We start from the raw sequence: 20321 nt of genomic DNA, 5'->3' as shown, positions 1-20321 counted from the left end.
GCCAGGATTCTCTGTCTGCTGTATTTTTATTGACATGCTTGCTGTTGACATGAGGCTTTGCAATCAAAGGCTAAGTAACCCGAGGGGGCGCTGTGCATCAGTTTTCTGGAAACACATTGATGAAGACATTTGGAGGTCCACTCTCCTACTCAGTTCTTTCCTCCACAGTGTCTCTTACCTTTTCTTCATTATTCACAATTCCTTTATAGGTCTTCCACTTGGAGTCATTGTTTCTGAAGTTCATTACAAAACTCTTTACGTAAAAGTTGAAATTTGACTGTGTGGATCCTGTGGTCCTAATTCCTTGTAAAAAAAATATTATTTATGGGTTAGTTTTAAAAATATGTTATCTATAGCATGTATTGCAATTTCAGGTTTCTTTTTTTTCCCCCTTCATTTGAAATTTCAAATCATTTTACAGGCCTACTTTTCTTATTTGCATTTAAAAACTGGATCATAGATGAGTGTTTTCACACTGACAACATGCCATAAAAAGGGTTCAGCACCGAGGTATCAGCTTTCTAATCCATACATCCATATTTACAACCTGCACACAGGCTCCTCCCACAGAGACAATGTGAAGATTTCTTACTTTTCAACAAGACATGGAGAACTTTGAGGTAGGGACACCTAGACAAATCGAAAATATAATTTCAACTGCAGGTCATTTTGTTTTGTGAAACTGCACTGTGTCACTACCTGTTATTTTCTTTTTCTCTCCCAAATCTATCCTGAGCCACTCTCGCTGTTTGTGGTTCTTGCTCCTGTCCCCTGAAGCCCACGACGGGCCTTGGTCCTGAAGTCGGGCTTGGCCAGGAGACCAACGAACCTGGTCTCCAGCCTCATTGGTCCACTCCCAAGAAGAAGAAGCTCTGATTTGCCTGTCAGGTTCCAAACTCAGGGATCTGTTACAACCTAGAAAAAAGGGCAGGAAAATATTTCAAATGTAGACACAAAATGAAAGCAAAAAAGCAAAAAAAAGAAGCAAAAAAAACCCAAGTACCCTGCTCCACCCAGAATTATTCAAGTGATTTACTTCCATTCTGATACTGAATCTACTGTTTAATTACTAGTTTGTGAATGATCCAGACTTGTATTTCACCCATTGGTACTGTGGTGTCTTGAAACTGTTGCTGCTTTTCTTCTTATTGGACCTATAACCCCTATTAGTGACATCTCTCTGTCCCCGTGTAGATTCTCCTTTCTAACCCCCTAAATTCACCCTGATTTCAACAAAGCACAAAGTGTTTTAAAGGTTTAAAATGCTGAGGTTCCTCTTCCTTGATCAAAGGGGACTCCACTCTCTGTACCCTTGAAGAGCAGTCCATCAGGTGCTCTGAAGATCAGTAAGTTGTACCCAACATCACCCCTGAGAGCTTAACTACACCACATCCAAGACCAGGTGGAGGTGGCAATAATGGCCAAGAAGACAAGTCCATATTATTCTCCTTGAACTATTTTATATGTGAGGGAAAATATTTACACAGAATATATTCCATGATGGAGGGGCTAAAAAGCCTTCATTCTATATATTCATTTTCAATAATGTCATTCCAGATATAAATCAAATAGTACAATTTAAAAGCTTTTTTTTTCCTGTTAAAATCTAACGTAAAGGAATTTATCTTAAAATAAATGTCATTTCAAATTTTCATTTTTGGCAAAAGTCTTGAGAGAAACTCTAAAGAAAAATATTTGCCGTTTAATGCTAATTGGGTCTCTTGCCTTATGTATTTTTAAGTCACAGCATACTTGGTGCTATGTGACCTGAGGGAAAAAGAAGAAATAATCCTTTAAACGATTATCATCTGAGGGGTATGGAAGAATAAACTACCCCTGAAGATTTTAAAATACCAAATTTTCAAGCAAAGCGTGATCCTTACCATTGGAGGTAAACAGAAATCGCTTGTCTGACAGGGAACCACTGAAATAATAAACACAAAGACGAGGAGGTGAGTTGCTTAACTGGATCTTAATGACGGACACACCACTACAGCAGGGGCTCCAGGCCTCCCCACACCTCGTGCAGTCCTCGCAGCCCCCGGCAAGGCCACAGTTGTTCTCTCAGGTTACTGGTATTTCACAGACCAAGAAACTTGGGCCCATCAAAGGTAAGTGACTTTCCTAAGTTCATACAGGTACAAGTGGCCAGGACTCTTGAGACACTGCTTCTGAATCAAACTCCTGTGCTGCTTCCATCAGCACACACCACGCCACGCTGTGATGGGAAGCACTGTGCACATCCACAGTCTCTGGATCGCCCTTAAATCCCAGCTAACTAAGATGTGGTGATGGAGGCAGACAGGATGACGGCCCTGGACATTCCCTTTACTCCAGCAGTCACCCCACGGCGCCCTGCTGGTCGTCAACAGACACGGAGACCCTGCCACTGTTAGAAGAATGAGCTTGCCATTTGCTAGCTGCCTCCTCTCCAGACGTGGCCACTCCTTCCCTGAGGGCTTCTGCCCCCGCAGCATGGCTCGGGGGACAGCCTCAGCCCAGTCTCTCTCTGGTCACAGTCCTACCTACTGCAGTGGCCATGCCAGGCCGTGAAGCAGCGCCTGCTCCTGGATGACAAGGTGCAGCCAGAGAAAACTCAGCGCCTCACTGACCGGTCCTGAACTGGGCCTTCACCACAGCAAGGCAGCCCTGTTCATGTGGCATGCGCCCCGGGCCTCTGGACCCTCCGGTTCCACGGCTTGTATCACTCTCCTGGGTAAGCTTATCAAATCAGCCTTGTCCTGCTGTTGTCCCCTTCTGCAGAGGAGAGATCCCTAAGGCCTAAGGTCACATTTACCTTCTTGTAAATTCCTCACCAACGCAATGGTGCAACAATACACGGCACAAATAGAAAACTTGGAATCCTCAAGAATTAATCTTATGTGCGTTATACTATGTTAGATACCAGAGGTGAACAAAAAAAGGTAGCTGTCACTCATGGTCAATCATTTTACAATCTGAGAATGCTGCTTCCTATTGTAAATGATTAACTCCGAATGCTGGGTGATAATAACTGACAGAGAGTACTGAAATGTGAAATCCACAAGAGCCCCAAGATAGTCTGGACAGGAGTACAAGCACCTTCACATCAAAGGTTTTGTGGGGGTTTTGGTTTTTTTTGTTTTTAAGAAGTAGCAGGTAGTCAAAGCCTCTGGAATGGAGTTTCTCTTTCATATTCTTCGTCCACTCTCAGGCAGAGATTTCATCAGCCTGGTTTTCCATTTAAAGGTTCTGTTATAATCTGTGCCAAATATAACGCAGGCACCAGTCACTTCGCACAGGAGGAAACGCAGGTGCGCTTTCCTTGGTTCCCGGTCAGCTGCCAAGCTGGGGTGAGGACCCAGCTCTCCTAACCTTTGAAAAAAGGTGCATGTTGTTGCAATTCAGATTTAAATTTTTGTTACCATTTATTTAAAGCCACTCTTTGACTGACTTTTCCATTTTCTCTACTGTTCCTGCACTAAGTATTAGTGACATTTGGCCCAGATAAGCCCAAATAATACTGCTGCAACCCGGATCACATAAATGTTCTGTCAGTGGCACAAAACATTAAAATGTTTATTTTGTTGCTGTTGAAAAAGAGAAGTTATGAAAAGAAGGTTAGCTTTGGAGTTAACCCTGAGAAGAAGATGCCGGGCACGGCTCTGCTTCCAAGATCCCTCTGCCTGGCTTTCCTCTAGTATCAGCTGGAATATGCTTTTCCATTTCACCCAGTCAAACTGACTAAATACAGCCACCTAGGAAGAACTCTGTAGACAGAAAAGCTTCCTCTTTAAAAAATGAAAACGCCCTAGGGAGAATGGGGTTCTAGGGCATTCACACATTAGAGTGAATGAATTCAACCAGATCCAGGAATTGTCAGCCTTCCCGAGGGACTGTAGAAGTGATCAGGAATAATCTGATATAAACAAACAGAAAAGCCTTCCCTGCAGATGGTCTGAGCCATCATCCTCTGCGTGAGGTCAGTCGCTCTTCCTGATTCCATTCTGGTCTCCTCAGATCCAGGAAGTGACCCGACCCGGGATGAATCCCAGAAGAACCGAGATATTTACTTTAGGGACCCCATCTTCCTCAGAGGCTGCGCTTCCTTCTGTGTTTCTTCCTGAACGCCAAACAATGATGTGTGGGAACAGAAGTTCAATGACCGCATGTACAGTGCTTCCCGCACAGCAAAACAGCACAGGTCAAAACAGCTGCTCCCTGAAGATCCGGGAGTGGAGGCGAGGGGAAGAGACAGAGCGCACAGCTCGCTGCAGGCCGACAGCCCAACCCACCGAGCCAGAAGGGAGAAGGGGCCTGGCTGTAATTCTGGGCTGTCTGGCGACTCCCACCCAAATAAAAACCGGACAGTCTGTTCAAACAACTGTATGGGATGTGGAGCAAAACTCTTCCTAATTCATTAATAGTTTAGATTTCCAGACTCTTATTTTTGAAGCAAAGTGTAATATCAAATGAGATAAAGTGACTTCCTACGTTTTAAGTCCAGTTGATGTAGCAGAAGTAATTGAGAACACTATGTCTACTTCTATTCAATAGATTAAAGAATTTTTCTTCAAAATTAGATAAAATCAAAACAGTACAAGTTAAAATTTTTTACTGTCCTATTTTTTGACAAAAGAAGCATTCAAATATATACAGACATAGGCAAGCGACTCCAACAAACAGATTTAAAGCCAAAGGCCAGTTCTTCGTTTCTATTTGGAGACAGCAGCAGCCAGCAAGTCCAGGCCGCAGCTCGTTGCCTTCCTCAGACAGCACCAGAGCATCAGTGGAGCAAGCCACAGAAGACATAGAGGAACGGATCCTCGCAGGTCAAAGTCAAGCAGACATGTAAAGCTTACTGTGCATAAAGTAATCACGTTTACTATAAATCAGGATATACATTTTAATTTCCAAAACTTAATTATAACTTCTAATGTTTCAGAATCTGAGGCAAATACATAAGTGAAAAAATGAATACACATATGTGTGTGCATATATAAAATTCATATGTGATATATAATATAAAATGTTATTTATATACAGTACATATGTGTGTGTCTACAGTTGGCCATATCCACAGGTTCTACATCCCCAGATTCAACCAATCATGAAGTGAAAATATTCAGAAAAAAAATTCCAGAAGGCTCCAAAAAGCAAATTTGAATTTGCCTCATGCTAGCAACTAATTACATGTATTTACAACTCTTTACACAGCACATACATTGTATTAGGTGTTATAAATAATCTAGAGATGATTTAAAGTACACAGGAGGATGTGCCTAGTTATATGTAAATATTATGCCATTTTATATAAGGGACTTGAGCATCTACGGATTTTCATATCTGGGGGATCCTGGAACCAACCCCACAGTGTGGCTGGAGGAACCCTGTTCCCTCACTAGGTCCACCCATCCCAGGGGAGTTTCCCTCTGGACCATTCCAAGCTGCCTGTTTATAGGGGTGGCCATCTGGAGCCCAAGGCTGGTCTATATTTAGTTCTAACAGCTCTAGTTTTCTACTCTAGAAGCTGAGGAAACCTGAAAGCGATAAAAGTTGAGGCCGAAACGTTTAAAGTAAGTGACATTTTTCTTATGAAGCTAAAAGATCAGAGGATAACACCAAAGAGAGACGTTAACAATGTCAACAAAAGCCATATTTTTTCACTTCCCAACTATTACTCATCTTTAAGAGATTGTGCCTAGGGATCCTCCAGGGAGTTCAGTGGTTCTGCCTGGGTTTCAGTCCCTTGTCTCCTTTAGTATCTTTGGTAATATTGGCGATAACCAGTAATTTATAGAAACTGGAAACACTTAAGAGGAATAAGCCTTTATACTCCCTCCCACTGACACACCTGAGAGCAGAATACTCTTCTGCCCTCTACTTCAGACGTGCGCCATTTTAACTTAACTTGCCAGCATAACCAGTGAGCTTTTTTACTGCTACATTTGTCTTCCACATTGACACCATAAATGCCGCTCTAAGCACTCATACATATTTTCCCCAGTTGACAAACCCTTGGTATCACAGGCCTGCAGCTCTTTCAAAATTGTGAGCTGATTAATTATGCCTGCAGGGTTACCTTCCACTCAGAACAAAAGGCAAAGTACTTACTCCCTTGAGAGCACACCATTGGCCAGGATTCCTTCATAGCGACTTATCCCTTTCTGCAGAAGCACGCTGATCTGACCACCCACTTCATCTGCAATTATTCCCGCATGGATGGCGGCTTTGCACAATAAAGAGGTCTGAAACACAGCAACATCATCGCTTAGAAATTACTCATCAACACATCTGAACTACAGTGGGAGTTTTCCACTTTGTTACAACTTGTGGTCAGGATCCCTGCTGGACCCATGACATAGCTCAATTATAATTCATTTAAATAAAAAGTAGACAACTTTGGAAGAAAATTATTGTGTAACTATTTGAGAAGAATATCAGAGTCACCATATTTATGTGGACTAACTTAGGAACTTTCCATTAGGTAGGAAAGAAGGGAGGTAATTTACTGTATTCATGGCTCCCAGTGAATAACGCCTATGGTGGCCGTGCCCTGTGCAGTCACCTCCCACACCGACTCTGAACAGGACCCTGTCGCTTGCTTTGTTCTGCTGCAGGTAACGTGGCCCTGCCAACCGCCACACATGTCGGTGAGGCCCCTTAGACTCGGGCCCCGAATGATCTGCCACATGAGTAGAGCTACAGGAATATTTCTGGGCAAAGGGAGCTTAAGAACCAACCAGCCCAAACTGCTGACCCACAAACTCATCAGCAGGGAACACGGCTGTCAGTTCAAGCCACTAAATTTTGAGGTGATTTGTTAAGCAGTTGACACTATCCTATGAATTGCTTCAGTGCTGCTATAGTCTTCATAATTACCATGATGACAGCATTTTCTTTAGAGAAGTAATATACATTCATTATAGAAATTTTGGAAAATGTGAAAAACATAAAATCACATTGTCGTCACTTGGAGACAATCACTCACCAATATAACGTATTTGCCTCTGGCTTTTTGAGGGTGTATGCACCCTCAACCAGGAGCACACCATATGTACTGTCTGCCTTTAATTCACAATACCTCATGAATATTTTAGGGTCTAATGGGTGGGGAATTTTACACATCTAAAGCAAGGTCCTAGAGCAACACTCCACTGCGTGTGGCAGACGTCTTCTCCCAGGGGCAGGGGAGGTTAGCAGTTATGGGAGAACTGAGGTCTGGCTGGCTCATTGGTTACCAGGGAAACCAGCAGGGGGCACATCCTTCACCACCCCTTTGAACAATCAAATGCTGCCAACACCATCACATAAGCTTAGAAGCAGTTCCTTCCCCAGGCAAGCCTCAGATGAAACTGCAGCCCTACTGACACCTTTGTGTCACCTCGAATGCACCCTTGTGAGTGTTCCTGAAGCAGAGAACTCAGCTAAGCCAAGCTCAAACCCCTGACCCACAGAAAGTGAGAGATAAAACATAAGTTGTTTTAAGCTTCTAAGTTTTTGGTAATGTGTAGCAATAGGTATCGAATACACCCACCATATCAATGTATACAAAGAAGACACTATTCAGACCTCTTTGAAGAGGTTAGCTTTCTAAATACAAATTTTCGCTCCAGGTAAAATCAATCTAAAAGCAAACGATGTAAAGCCAGTTTTTGCACCAAATAGGAAACTTGTTTGCTAGCACTTGCCGATTAAGTACTCAGATCTACCATGCGGGACACCACTCACCTGTTACCCTGTTACCCTGAAAAAGACAACTCTGTCAAGAGGAGGCAAGATAAACAATGAAAGAAAGGGAAGAAAATGATACTATTTTTCTTATTGTACATAATTCATACGTTTCTTACACATTACAAAATAATAAATTAAAACTTCATATTGCCAGGGGGAAAAACTATACCTCAACTTCTTATTTCTTTTAGTTAATTTCCTGAAGTCATTTAGGACTTCAGTCTGTGCCAAGTGTATTTTCAAACTGAGGTATGGTAAATCATTTTATGATTCAAATAGTTGACAGGCCAAATCAATACCTACCACATGTCAATCCTGTAAATCAAAACAATGCATGAAAAAGGAAACAAACAGCAAAATCACAAAATCTGCTGCTCCCAGAATCAGGATGTGCTAAAAGCAAAATTAAAGCCAAGTTTTTCCCCTCCTGCTGGAGATAAGTGCTCAATCCCCTAAAAGCTGTATGTTTTCCCCATGCATAAAGACACGTATCAGTAACTCTTACAGAAGTTCCACCACTAGACAGATTTCCACATTTCTAATAACTTGAGCTGATTCTATAAATTATAAACCTGACTATTTTAAATAGCAATGTAAATTTAAAAAAATCAGGTATCAGATTTCCAGGATAGAAATCTGTAAACAGTAAGAAATGAAGGACTGTGTATCTGGATATAAGACATAAACTTCAGAAAATGATTTCTTGTGAATTAATTTTTCTCCGGGAATATCCAGAGAGTCTCAATAGGCATAAGAAATTGGGGTGCAAAGAGGGAGGGAAGTAATATACAAGAGCAGGGCAAATGGCTTAACTGGCCCCAGATACAGTGTCTCTGTTCTGTGGCATAAAATGTTCATGTCCTTGCCTGTACTATATGAATCAATTGGAGTATTAAAATAAAGAAATTAATTATAAGAAAAAGGGTGATCTCTCATAGAAACTGGATGGAATTATACCCTTCGGGTATAATAAAGGGTTCTGTTTAACCCTTTCACTTACAGAATGCTTAACTGGAAATGCTAAAAATAGGAACCAATGCATGAGTAACGCTGGGCTTTATATGTATTATTTCATTTATTCTCAGGACAGAGAGAACTGTGCATCTATCTACCAAGTTTTATATCTTACTTGACTTTACTTTGTAATGAATTTAGGCAGAGCCACAGGCACTAACTCTTTTTAATTCCCTCCCTGCCGTAAAATTGCCCTTAGTTACTTACATCTCTATATCCATCCACCACATTCCCAGAAATATCTCCTGCTATGTCTCTACAACCCGCTGGGCAGAACTTGCTGGGAAAAGAAAATAGAGAGTTTATATTTTATTAAGTTGTGCTTAAGTTAAAACAAATTATACATAAAAGTATTTTCTCTCCTCCATACAGCATGCAGAGATATCTTCTTTTAAATAATAAGTCAGAAGCCTGATTTGTAAAAACAGATTAATCTAAAATGTTAATCTGAAGGCTAGTTTAACACAAAAACTATTTGCTTTATATAAGGATTCATTACAATCTCTATTAAACAATGAGCTTCCCTAATGCATCTTAATTGATTTTAAGATGTCCAAGAAATGTTTTCAAGAAAAAAGGTAAAGTTTCTAAACACTATATAACTTAATCTTGTTTTTATAAAAAGAAATGTGTAAAATATATAAAACAACCACCTATGTTTTCTGTGCCAAGAAGGAAACAAGGAGGACTATCTCTGGATTCTCTGAGTGCAGGATTTTGAGGAACCTTCACTTTCTGTGTTATTTAACTCTGTAAATGTGGATTCATTCTACAGGCATTATCCTATTAGAACATAATGGAAACCAGACATGCAAATTTAAATATTTAGTAGCCATATTAAAAACGTGAAAAGAAACAGGGAAAATTAATATCGGTAATATAATCTATTTAACTCAATAGATTCAAATTTTATCATTTCCACAAGTAATGAACAGAAAAAATTATCAAGATACTTCCAGTCTTTTTTTTTCAATAGTAAATCTTCAAAATCTGCAGTCTGTTTTATACTGACAGCACATCTCAATTTGAATTAGCCAGGTTTAAGTGCCTGAGAGCCACATGTGGCTAGTCTTGGATAGTGATGGTCTACATTAGTTATAAATTACTTTTACAATCAGAAGAAAAAGGGTATATATATATTTTAGCTTTATTGGTGTATAACTGACAAATAAAAAGGATACACTGTGATGGTTTGATATATGCACACACCGTGAAAGGATTCCTCCCGTCTAATTAACTAACACAGCCATCACCACACACACACACACACACACACACACGAGTATATGCATATATGTATACACACACACACACACACACATATATTTTTGGTGAGAACATTTAAGTTCTACTCTCTTAGCAAATTTCAATTATACAATATGGTGTTATCAGCAATAGTCACCATGTTATACATTAGATCTTCAGACCTTATTCACGTTACAGCTGAAAGTTTATACCCTTTTATCAACCTCTCCCTATCACCCCTAACCCCCAGCCTCTGGCAACTACTTTTCTACTTTGTTTTTATGAGTTTGACTAAAAGAGGTATATTTAAAATTAGGATTCCATTTACTTCAGAGTCATTTTTCAAGAAACTTCCCAGAAAGATGTCTTGGCATATGGTTCGGCCGAAGGGGCTTAGGTGCAGTGACCTCGGCTCTGTTACTACCTAACTAGCCATGTAACCATATCATTCCTTTTAAATTCAGTTTCCTCATCTGTTTCCATCAGGGTCAACATATCAGTAGGCTCTGAGGGACAGCTATACATCTACCAAAAACATGCAAAAGGAAACTCAAAATACTATATGAACATTGACAGCTTTGAAGAGGAATGCCATATGCCCTTGCTTCTATGTATGCCACATTACAATCATGTTCACTTGGTTTGTTTAAGAAGAATGTACCAGCCCAAACAGATTCCAAAATAGCAGCTGCTTTTATGTTATTTCCTCTCAGTTTCCTCCTGCTAACTCAGCATATTAGATGTGTAACAACATCTAATTATCAAAACTACCCAAATAAAGGTTTCATAATTCTCCCCCATTGACCTAAGGGAATCCAGCACTGCAGCAAAACATCAAGGAATTAAGAAATAAAAATGACAAGAATCCTATTACAGGTTTACAGCTTCTTATCCTAATCCTTAGAGCCAGGTGTATTTCAGAATTCCGGATTTGGGGAGTTTTAGAAAAGTCAAACAGTGCCAATGATCCATATGATGCAAGACTCCAGTGAGGTCTGCAAATATTAATCAAAACAGTAATATCTCTGTATTGAATCCATGGATAGTCATATTGAGTGAAATATATATGAAGTCAGAACAGCCTCATGTTTAATTGAGTCCAATTTTTGCTGTCAGATGAATTTAAGGTCACATTAATCAGGTACTGCCACCAAATGAGTTACAAAAATCTTCTGACTTTTAAAACTTTCTACATTTCACAGTCATGGGTGAAGGATTACTGACCTATACTAGCCATCACACCTTATCTATAACGGACACTACAGAACAGCTGGACTACAGCTTAGGTGACCTGGCACCGCAACATCACACTGTAGAGGTGAATGTGTCCCTTTCTTTAAGAGGATAGGAAATGACTGCTGATGCCCAGAGGCCCTGTCACCACAGGGATTGTACCCGTATGGCTGGAGGGAAGATGTTGGTGAGCATGTGTACTGGATGAATGACAACTTTAAGGGCAACATTTAATTATTTGTCATTTTCATTTTTGTCTTTTATGTGCTAGACTTCATATTAGGAAACAATGAAGTTGATTCTGCATATAAAAGAATCTCATTGATTAGTAGTCAGATGGTTAGGACCATGGACTCTTGAGCTTGACTTTTGGGGAAGTTACTTATTGTGTAGCCCTAAGCCAGTTACTTAACTGCTTCGTGCCTCTGTTTTGGGGGTGTAAGAGAACCCGCCTTGTCGGCATATTGGAACATTCACATGAGCTATCTATATGCTAAATCCAGCCAGCTGTACCTGGTGCTAAGAAAACATTCTGAAGAGTTAGCGTTGTTGTTCGTGTTTTTGTTGACAATGGCTTCTAGGCCAATGGTTCTCAACTAGGGGTGACTTCTGCCCATCAGGAGACATTTGGAAATGTCTAGAGAGACTTATCATAAATGGCACACAGAATACCTAGGCCAGGGATGCTGCTAAATGTCCACAATGTGCAGAACAGCTCCTCACAACAGAAGTCATCCATGCAAAATATCAACCGTGCCAAGGCTGAGAAACTCCCCCAGACCCTTTTACTTTAGAGATAAGAAAATGTACATCAACAAGATTAAGTAATTTTTCCTTTCCAGTGAAAGTAAAGTTGGGATGAAAATTTTCATCTCCTATTCTCAGTAGGTTTCTTTTTGTGGGAAAGAAAAAATGAACCCCCTCCAGAATTACAAAAGTCACTTCCAAATGCTGGTCAGGTAAAAAATGCACTCTAGACTCCATCTTGGCTCAGTGGTACTAGAGAACTCTGGGGTCAGCAAACTATGACCCATGTGCCAAATCCAGCCTGCACTTTTTTTTTTTATAAATAAAGTTTTAGTGGAACACAGACATCCTCATTCATGCACAGACACGTTGTCTATGGCTGCTTTTGTGCTACAAAGGCAACAGAAGCTGTCTGAACAGATGCCAAAGAGACCGCATTGCCTGCAAAACATAAAATATTTACTATCTGGCCTTTGCCAGAAAAAGCTTGCTGACCTCTGCTGTATAAGAAACCATTTCAAATACTCCTTATTAGTTCTACATCTATGTTCTACATAGATGATTATTTTAAAAATTAAATTAAACACAAATTAGGTACTTTCTCCAGTTTAATGTCAAGGAAAACAAAATGTTCAGCAACAAATGACAGCTGCACAGCGAGGACCCCTGTATTTACCTGTATTCTGTGTCCAAATAATGATTAGCTCGTTCCAAACACGTTATTAAATCTGTCATAAATAAAGATAATTGCAATTAGCAGAATGTATGGAAGTTAGGACACTTGTGCCCTAAAGATTTAAAATAACACCCAGTTCTGTGAAAGCATTTATTTATTATCTAGTTATCTGAACTCTTCTGTTTAAAAATAAATGACTGAGACACCATCTCCAGGATTTCATCAGTTCCCTTGATTTTTCTTTTCTACCATCACTGATGGTTTTTCAGCATTTCTCCAGTGAATGGTAACAGAATCTATTTCCAACAAAAAAACCAACACTGGTTAATTACTGTTATCACATACCTCCAAAGGTCAAGTGTATAACCTCCCCTGGCAAAAGGAAAACAATTTCAATAGCACAATGTGGTTCACAGAGATGGTTCAGGAACATTTTAACAGTTTAGCTAGTGACATCTGTGTGACCACAAAGCCAGGGTTTAGGGAAACTACAGATAGCCTATCAGCTTTGACCAGTGAAGACCAAGGACTTACAAGGAGTGTGCTCTATGGAGTAATTTGTAAAATCGAACCAATACCCAGCAATGGAGACTATAAGACACTGTAGGTTTTGATGCTTTTAGATTGACTTAGCATAGTTTCCACACTTGCTGCAGAAGTTCTTTCTTTTCCTTGATCTTTTCAACAGTTCTTAGGGAGAAACATATGGTGAGCACTGGCCATGCTGGGGCCTGCTAGGATTGGTCAGATCTGATTGACTGGGTGGGAAACGAATGGGGTACCCTCTTCCCAGAGTATTTCTGCTAGAGGAGATGGAGAGCAGGAACTGTGGGCACATCTGTGACCCTGGACAGACTCTGGGAAACACGGTAATTACTTTGGGTTACGAGGCCCAGGCGTGAGGTCATGCTTTCCTTTCTCATCAGTGTTCATGCTCCCCTTCTCTCCTGCTCATGTGTCAGCTCACTGGTTAGGGCCCCCTGTGACATGACTTTATCATCCTCACACTTGCATGCCTCCCATGCTGGTGCACTGGTGTGTATGAAGGGTGGGGGGTGTCACTGCTTAAAAGGCTTGTCCCCAAGGCTAAGAAAGGGTTTGCAGGGGAGCACCAAAGAATAGCCAGACCTTAGAAAGGTCAGAAGGTTAGGCCCAAAGATATGCAATCCAAAGTTTCTAGGAAATGAGACCAACTCTCTCCCACATAAGTCAGCTGATCAATCTAATATGTGCTATGAAAGTGCTCAATTCAGCAGTTCAGACATAACTACTTACAAAGACACTGCATTCCTGTTCCCTCACATCTTAATTCTGTATCTGAGGTCACCATTCTGTCCAGAAATGGTGACTAACAAAAGGAATTCTAAGACAGATAAAGGTTTATAGATTTGTGTTGGTTCTTCTGCTATACCTGGATGGTCGCTGCTGGCATAGGTCAGCAAAAAACCCCGCCCAGAAATGTGGGATCCACTCTCAAAGCGAACAGTTACTTCATTGGTGTTCAGCAAAAGTTCTTTGGGAACAGTCATACTCCCACAATACGGACCTACAAACAAAGCACACTTGAGGCACATTTTAAAATTCAGACTGGTACAAAGAATTAGTATATGGCTTTTTTTCCCCTTAAAGATCAAATTTACCAGACAACACATACATAAGATTATAATCTTTAATCAATTGAAATTTTGCTTAAAACTGAGACTGAGAATTAGTGACTGATTGTGAACCTGTTTATACAGACAAACCAAGGTGAGGGAAGTGGCTGACCCTAGATAAGCATAGGTTGAAACTAGTTAACTGTAAAGAACCTAAGAGATAGATTCAGTTCCATAAAGAGAAAACTAACAAAAAACCAAACACATTAAGTAGTAAAGAAAATGTTATTACAAAAGTGGTATTTTAGGGGCCTCCTAAATATGCTTAAAGTATGGTCTAAATGTTGGTGTCCCCCCTCAAATTCATGCTAAAATCCTAATGTCCAACGTCCTGGTATTAGGAATTGGGGCCTTAAGGAGGTACTTAGTTTCACAAGGGCAGAGCCCTCATGAATGGGATTAGTGCTTTTGTAAAGGAGGCCCCAGAAAGCTTGCTTGCTCCTTCCAGCATGTGAAGACACAGAGAGATGGCTATGAATCATGAAGTGGGTTCTCACCAGCCACCACACCATAACTGCCAGCACCATGATCTTGGACTTCCCAGACTCCAGACTGTGCAAAATAAATATCTGTTGTTCATAAGCTATCCAGTCTATGATATTTTGTTACAGCAGCCTGAGGAGACTAAGACAGGTAGTAAATAAAATGCTTTCACAAAAATGATAATCTAGGAGATTCTTAAATTTGTTCAAAGAAACTCACAGAATCTAAATATACAAAACAAACACTAATACAGACATAAAGGGAGAAACTTATGGGAATACAATAATATTAGGAGACTTTTAAAATCCCATTGACATCAATGGACAGATCTTCAAGACAGAAAATCAGTAAGGAAACAGATATCCTAAATGACACAAAATAAGAGTCAGACTTAACTAATATTTTCAGGACATTTACATCCCCTTCCAGAAACCCCCCCCCCAGAATACACATTCTTTTCGAGCGCACATGGAACATTCTCTAGGATAGACTACATACTCGAACACAAAACAAGCTTCAACAAATTTAAGATAGAAATCATTATCAAGCATCTTTTCTGCTTTTCACAGTGGCATGAAACTAGAAATCAACCAAAAAAAAGGAAAACGAGAAAAAGAACAATTAAATGGAGGCTAAACAACATGCTACTAAAGAACCAATGGGGCAATGATTAAATCAAAGAGGAAATTTAAAAATGCCTCAAAACAAATGGCAATGAAAACACAAAATCTATAGGATGCAGCAAAAGCAGTCCTGAGAGGGAAGGTCATAGTGATACAAGCTTTCCTTCAAAAACAAACAAACAAACAAAAAAAAAACCTCAAACAAACAATTCAACCTACCACCTTAAAAAATTAGGAAAAAAAGAAAAAACAAATCCTAAAGTCAGCAGAAGGAAAGAAATAATAAAGATCAGGGAAGAAATAGGTTAAAATAGAGATTAAAAAATAGAAAAAAATCAATAAAACCAAAAGCTGGTTTTTTTAAAGGAGAAACAAAATCAATAAACCTTTAGACAGGTTGACCCAGAAGAAAAAAGAGAGGACCCAAAGAAACAAAATAAGAAAAAAAAAGAGGAGAAATAACAACTGACACTGCAGAAATACAAAAAATCGTAACAGAATACAACAAACAATTATACATCAACAAATTAAACTACCGAGCAGAAATGGACAAGCATCCAGAAACATACAGCCCACCAAAACCAAACCAAGAAGAAATAGATAATTTGAATAAACTGATCACTAAAAGTGAAATAGAATCTTTAAAAACAAAACAAACAAACAACAAAAAAAACTTTTTGCAAACAAAAGTCCAAGACTGGACAGCTTAACTAGAGGACTCTATCAAACATACAATGAAGAACTTATACCAAGCCTTCTAAAACTCTTCTAAAAGACTGAAGTTGAGGAAATGCTCCAAAGTCATTCTACAAAGCCACCATCACCCTGATACCAAAACTAGACAAAGATACTACCAAAAACAAATGGTAGGCCATTCATCTTTGATGAATAGGGATGCAAAACTTCTCAACAAAATATTAGCAAACCAAATCCAACAACATATAAAAAAGATCATACAGTATGATCAACTTGGATTCATCCCAGGGACACAAGAATGGTTCAATATATGCAAATTAATCAATGTGATACATCACATCAATAAAAGAAAGGACAAAAATCACATCATCTCAATAGATGCAGAAAAAGCACTGGATAAAATTCAACATCCATTTATGGTAAAAACTCTTAGCAAAGTGGGTATAGAGGGAACACATCTCAACATAATAAAAGCTACTTATGACAAACCCACAGCCAACATACTACTCAATGGTGAAAAGCTGAAAGTCTTTCTGCTAAAATCTGAAACAAGGCAAGGATGCCGACCCTCACCACTTCTATTCAACGTAGTACTGAAGCCCTAGACAGCAATCAAACAAGAAAAAGAAATAAAAGGGATCCAAATTGGAAGGAAAGACGTAAAATTATCATTATATGCAGATAATATGATACTATACATAGAAAACCCTTAAGACTCCACACAAAAACTACTAGAATTGATAAACGAATTTATCAAGGTAGCAGGATACAAAATTAACATACAGAAATCTGTTGCATTTCTTTGTACTAACAATGAAATATCAGAAAGGGAGACTTTTTAAAAATCCCTTTTAAAATTGCATCAAGAAAAATAAAATACTTTGGAATAAACCTGACCAAGGAGGTTAAAGACTTAACATGATGAGAACTATAAAACACTGATAAAGGAAACTGAAGATGATTCAAAGAAATGGGAAGACATCCCATGCTCTAGGATTGGAAGAATTAATATTGTTAAAATGGCATACTACCCAAAGCAATCTACAGATTCAATGTAATCCCTATCAAATTATCCATGACATTTTCACAAAACTAGAACAAATAATCCTAAAATTTACATGGAACCATAAAAGACCCAGAACTGCCAAACCAATACTGAAGAAAAAGAATGAGGCTGGAGGCATAACCCTCCCAGACTTCAGATACTACAAAGCTCCAGTAATCAAAACAGCATAGGTATTGGCATAAAAACAGACATATGGATCACTGGGAAAGGATAGAGACCCCAGAAATAAATCCACACACCTGTGGGCAATTAATCTTCAACAAAGGAGGCCAGAACGCACAATGGAGAGAAGACAGTCTCTTCAGCAAGTGGTGTTGGGAAAGCTGGACAGCCACATGTAAGCCAATGAAGTTAGAACACTCCCTACACCATACATAAAAATTAACTCAAAATGGCTTAAAGACTTAAATATAAGACATAACACCACAAAACTCCTAGAAGGGAATATAGGCAAAACATTCTCTGACATAAATTGTACCCGTGTTTTCTTAGGTCAGTCTCCCAAGGAAATAGAAATAAAAGCAAACATAAACAAATGGGACCTAATCAAACTTATATTTTTGCACAGCAAAGGAAATCATAAACAAAATGAAAAGACAACCCGAGAAAGGGGAGAAAATATTTGCAAATGACGTGACCGACAAGCGCTTAATTTCCAAAATACTCAAACAGGTCATACAACTCAATAACAAAAAAACAAACAACCCAATAAAAAAACGTGCAGAAGACCTAAACAGACATTTTTCCAATGAAGACGTACAGATGGACAATAGGCACATTAGAAGATGCTCAATCACTAATTATTAGAGAAATGCAAATCAATGAGGTATCACCTCAAACTGGACAGAATGGGCATCATTAAAAAGTCTACAAATAATAAATGCTGGAGAGGGTGTGGGGAAAGGGAATCCTCCCACACTGTTGGAATATAAATTGGTGCAGCCACTATGGAAAACAATCTGGAGAGTCCTTTAAAAACTAAAAATAGAGTTACCTTATGATCCAGCAATCCCACTTCTGAGCATGTATCTGGAGAAAACTCTAATTCGAAAAGATGTATGTACCCCAATATTCATAGCAGCACTATTTACAATGGCCAAGACATGGAAGCAACCCAGATGTCCATCAACGGAGGACTGGATAAAGAAGCTGTGGTATATTTATACAATGGAATAAAAAAGAATAAAATAAGGCCATTTGCAGCAACATTGATGGATCTGGAGATTGTCATTCTAAGCAAGCCAGAAAGAGAAAGAAAAATACCACATGGTATCACTCATATGTGGAATCCAAAAAAAGAAAAAAAGAAAAGAAAAAAGGAGATACATGAACTTATCTACAAAACAAACAGACTCAAAGACATAGTAAACAAACTTATGGTTACCAAGGGGGAAGGGGGTAGGGAGGGATAAATTGGGAGTTTGAGATTTGCAGGATATTAACTACTATATAAACTAGATAAAAAACAAGTTTCTTCTGTATAGCACACGGAACTATATTCAATATCTTGTAGTAACCTATAATGAAAATAATATGAAAATGGATATGTGAATGTATACGTATGACTGAAACATTATGCTATACACCAGAAATTGACACATTGTATCTGACTGTACTTCAGTTTTTAAAAAATGAAGTTTATAAAAAAGCAGAATAACTTCTAATGCTTTTGAAATACCACAGTATAAATTATGTAATTAAGAGTATAATACATTCTTTGTAGAATAATTTGCTTTATTTGCAACAGGAGTTTTTTGTTGGTTTTTTTGTTTTGTTAGTGGAGGTACTTGGGAATAAACGCAGGACCTGATGTACGCTAAGCATGTGCTCTATCACTGAGCTATATTTCCCCCCTATTTGCAACAGTTTTAAAAAACCAAACCTGATTGTAAAGATAAATAAAATATTTAATCCTGTCATTTAAAAATATCGTGAAGAGTGAGGGAGGGAAATAACAGAAAAACAAGAAAGGAAAGAAAATCACTTGTGTAATTGGAAATACGGATTTTTATGAATTTTAAGTGTGCTCACAAGCATGGAAGATAGGCAATTTATACTGAATCCATTTTTGTACAGCGAAGGAGACTGGCAAGCATCTTTGCAAAATTAAAGTGAGTCAGATTGCTGTTCTTGACTTTTGCAACTTATTCCCAGTTTGTTTTATGTATGTTTGAAATTCCTTGGTTCTTGGCACAGGTTAAGTGAAGATCCTTGCTTTGCTTTGCAAACCTAAGAACAACGATGAAATACCTAGTAACTGAGTAATTGTTGCGAGTAATACATCAGAGTATTTTTCTAACCATAATGACCTTTTCCAAGAAGAAATAAAAGCATATGTACTCTTTTCCAAATAGTGATGACGATACCATCCCAATCTCGCCTTAAATTTCTACAGCATTCTAGTGAGTTCTAACAAAAACAGTGAAGAAGGCAAGGCTAAATTGATTACCAGTGAGAACTTGTTTGGAGATATATTTGGCATATAACACTGTGTAATTTAAGGTAAACAACATGTTAATTTGGTACATTTACATACTGGAATATGACTGTCATGGTAGTGTTAATTAGCACCTCTGTCACATTATATAACTGTTATTTCTTTGGAGTGGCTGGAATAATTAAGTTTTAGTCTCTTAAGCAAGTTGGATGATTATAATACAGTACTGTTGTCTGTATTCACTGTACTCTGCATTAAATCTCTAGGGCTTATTTACCACTTGTTGCAAGTTTGTACCCTTAAACACCATCTGTCCTTTCCCCTTACCCCTCACCCCCTGGTGATCACCTTTTTACTCTCTCTCTCTCTCTCTCTCTCTCTCTCTCTCTCTCGTTTTTTTTTTTTTAACAAGCCTGCCTTTGTTATATTCCACATATAAGTGAGATCTTACAGCACTTGTCTTTTTCTGTGTGAGTTACCTCACTGAGAGTAAGGTGCTCAAGATCCATCCATGTTGTTGCAACTGACAAGACTTCTTTCTCATGGCTGCACAATTGGATTTTTTTTTTAAGATTTTCATGGAACAGTTGAAAGGTTTGAAAATTATAAATACTTTACACAAACAGGTAAGAGCATATGCTAAGAACTAAGTTGCTGTGCAATACATATAATTTCCCAGCTCAAAAATGTGTAAATAGAGTAAAATTCTAATTTGGTTTAATCCTCCCAAAGT

At 38.8% G+C, this 20321-nt stretch overlaps 1 protein-coding gene across 2 annotated transcripts in view; it reads right to left on the bottom strand.

The window, feature by feature from the left end:
• DCBLD1 (discoidin, CUB and LCCL domain containing 1) overlaps positions 1 to 20321 on the bottom strand; it is a 53391-nt gene that overhangs the window by 8148 nt on the left and 24922 nt on the right. For both annotated transcript variants that reach the window (XM_072965781.1, XM_072965782.1), the window contains exons 3-9: positions 14040 to 14174; positions 12629 to 12680; positions 8935 to 9007; positions 6094 to 6227; positions 1884 to 1924; positions 700 to 915; positions 179 to 303 (exon numbers count right to left, since the gene is read on the bottom strand). In XM_072965781.1, coding sequence (XP_072821882.1) covers positions 179 to 303; positions 700 to 915; positions 1884 to 1924; positions 6094 to 6227; positions 8935 to 9007; positions 12629 to 12680; positions 14040 to 14174 — 776 coding nt within the window. The remainder of the gene's footprint in view (positions 1 to 178; positions 304 to 699; positions 916 to 1883; positions 1925 to 6093; positions 6228 to 8934; positions 9008 to 12628; positions 12681 to 14039; positions 14175 to 20321) is intronic.

Source organism: Vicugna pacos, chromosome 8, assembly GCF_048564905.1.
Source record: "Vicugna pacos chromosome 8, VicPac4, whole genome shotgun sequence".
Taxonomy (NCBI): domain Eukaryota; kingdom Metazoa; phylum Chordata; class Mammalia; order Artiodactyla; family Camelidae; genus Vicugna; species Vicugna pacos.
Note: the sequence above shows the minus strand (reverse complement) of the source record. Positions and strands in the feature narration are given on the sequence as shown.